This window comes from Dipodomys ordii, unplaced genomic scaffold (assembly GCF_000151885.1).
Source record: "Dipodomys ordii isolate 6190 unplaced genomic scaffold, Dord_2.0 Scaffold188, whole genome shotgun sequence".
Classification (NCBI taxonomy): Eukaryota; Metazoa; Chordata; class Mammalia; order Rodentia; family Heteromyidae; genus Dipodomys; species Dipodomys ordii.
In genome coordinates this window covers 571930-573759 of record NW_012267404.1, presented here as the reverse complement: position 1 = coordinate 573759, position 1830 = coordinate 571930, and the positions used below count along the sequence as shown (strand labels likewise).

The 1830-nt window shown below is 36.7% G+C and overlaps 1 protein-coding gene across 1 annotated transcript in view; it reads right to left on the bottom strand.

The window, feature by feature from the left end:
• Window positions 1-1830, bottom strand: part of Hectd2 (HECT domain containing E3 ubiquitin protein ligase 2) — a 64856-nt gene that overhangs the window by 12260 nt on the left and 50766 nt on the right. Inside the window, exons 14-15 of the mRNA XM_013034318.1 lie at window positions 1612-1622; window positions 817-975 (exon numbers count right to left, since the gene is read on the bottom strand). Coding sequence (XP_012889772.1) covers window positions 817-975; window positions 1612-1622 — 170 coding nt within the window. The remainder of the gene's footprint in view (window positions 1-816; window positions 976-1611; window positions 1623-1830) is intronic.

Here is a 1830-nt window from a genome sequence, read left to right as displayed (position 1 = left end):
GCTTATGTGGTGCTGAGGAATCGAACCCAGGGCCTCAGGCATGCAAGGCAAGCGCTCTACCACTGAGCCACCTTCCCAGCCCCTAACATAGTATTTTTAAATTATTCAAAGTTGCCAGGTACCCGTGGCTCATGCCTGTAATTCTTGCTATTAAGGAAGTTGAGAGCTGAGGATTGAGGTTTGAAGCCAGCCTGGGCAGGAGAGTCCATGAGATTCTTATCTCCAATTAAAGAAAAGAAAGTCCAGGACCAGCACACACACAAAAAATTATTCAAAACTTATAATACTTTTATTTAAAATTATGAAAAAAATGAACAGTATGGGTTAGAATGTTCTTATATACTTCATATAATACAATTTTCATTCCATTAAAATAATTTTTATATAATCTAGGCTGGGTATAAATTTGATATGATTGTTATCATCTGTTTTAATTTTTAGTAAAACCTAATGTTTGCATAAGGAAACTACAACTCAAGAAAGGTTTAGTAACTAATCCAAGTTCACAAAGCTAGTTAGTGGCAGAGCCAGGTTTCAAATTACTGTTTCTCAGACTGTTCCACTATTTTTAAAGGGTTTAGGCATGCTACAGTGTGGGTGACTAAGAAAGGTCTACCTTATCTTTTCTATTTTGATTGGTAATTGGAATTTTATCACATCTGGACTTTAAAAAATAAAACTTAATAGAAGGGGAAGCTAAGCAAAAATGTAGTAACTTTTAAAGTAGAAGGAACCATATTTTAAAAGAACAGCATTAGAAAAAAAAAGACTGTGCAGATGAGATATTAAAGGACAAGTTAATTAAGTTATACTTACAGGCATAATTTGACATAAGTCATCAATGGTAACACTGCAGATGCCTACTGGTGTATTTTGGTCTTCAGGAACGATGGGAGGGCTCAATAATTTCTTGTAACAGCAGGGAGGGAAACGAATATCCAAGGTAATGCTGTTATAAACTGCTAGTCCCATAAGCTATGCATACTAAATGTTAAGCATTAACATAAGATCCATGGCAACAAATGAGCTTTGAATTATGCATCAGTCTATTTCTTCCAGTCTTAACAATGAATTTTTAATTAGTCCAACACATTTCCTCTCCTCTATTTCATTTATTTTCCCCTTACTGTATGTAATATAATTCCTTGATTACCAAAAGTCATGTAAAAAGGTTTAGTTGATAGAATTAAATAATCATCCTAGATCAAAGATTACAGTAGATAGTAACTTCAGACATTTCTGCAAGTTATCTAATAAAAATTTTCTAAATCTAAACAAGCAAATTGGTGGTTTTCTAAGCAGCAGCAAAAGTTTATTCAGAACTTATTTCAGAAAAAATAACCATTTTAGCTATTTTAAAATTAAATGCAAGCCAGGCGCTGGTGGCTCATGCCTGTAATCCTAGCTACTCAGGAAGCTGAGATCTGTGGATTCTGGTTCAAAGCCAGCCCAGTCAGCAAAGTCCATGACACTCTTATTTCCTCAATTAACCACCAGAAAACCGGAAGCAGCAATGTGGCTTAAGTGGCAGAGTGCTTGCCTTGAGCTGAAGAGCTCAGAGACAGCCCTCAGGACCAGGGTTCAAGTACCATGGGGAAAAAAAAAGTATACTGTTAAAAGAGCTGAAATAAAAGAGCATATGGATATATGCACACTATTGGTAAGTTAATAGAGCAAGAAATCTCCTATAGTTGGGGCTGAGAAGGTGGCTCAGTGGTAGAGCACTTGCCTTGCATTCCTGAGGCCCTGTGTTCGATTCCTCAGCACCACATAAGCAAAAAGAAAAAAGCCAGAAGTGGCGCTGTGGCTCAAGTGGTAGAGCACTAGCTT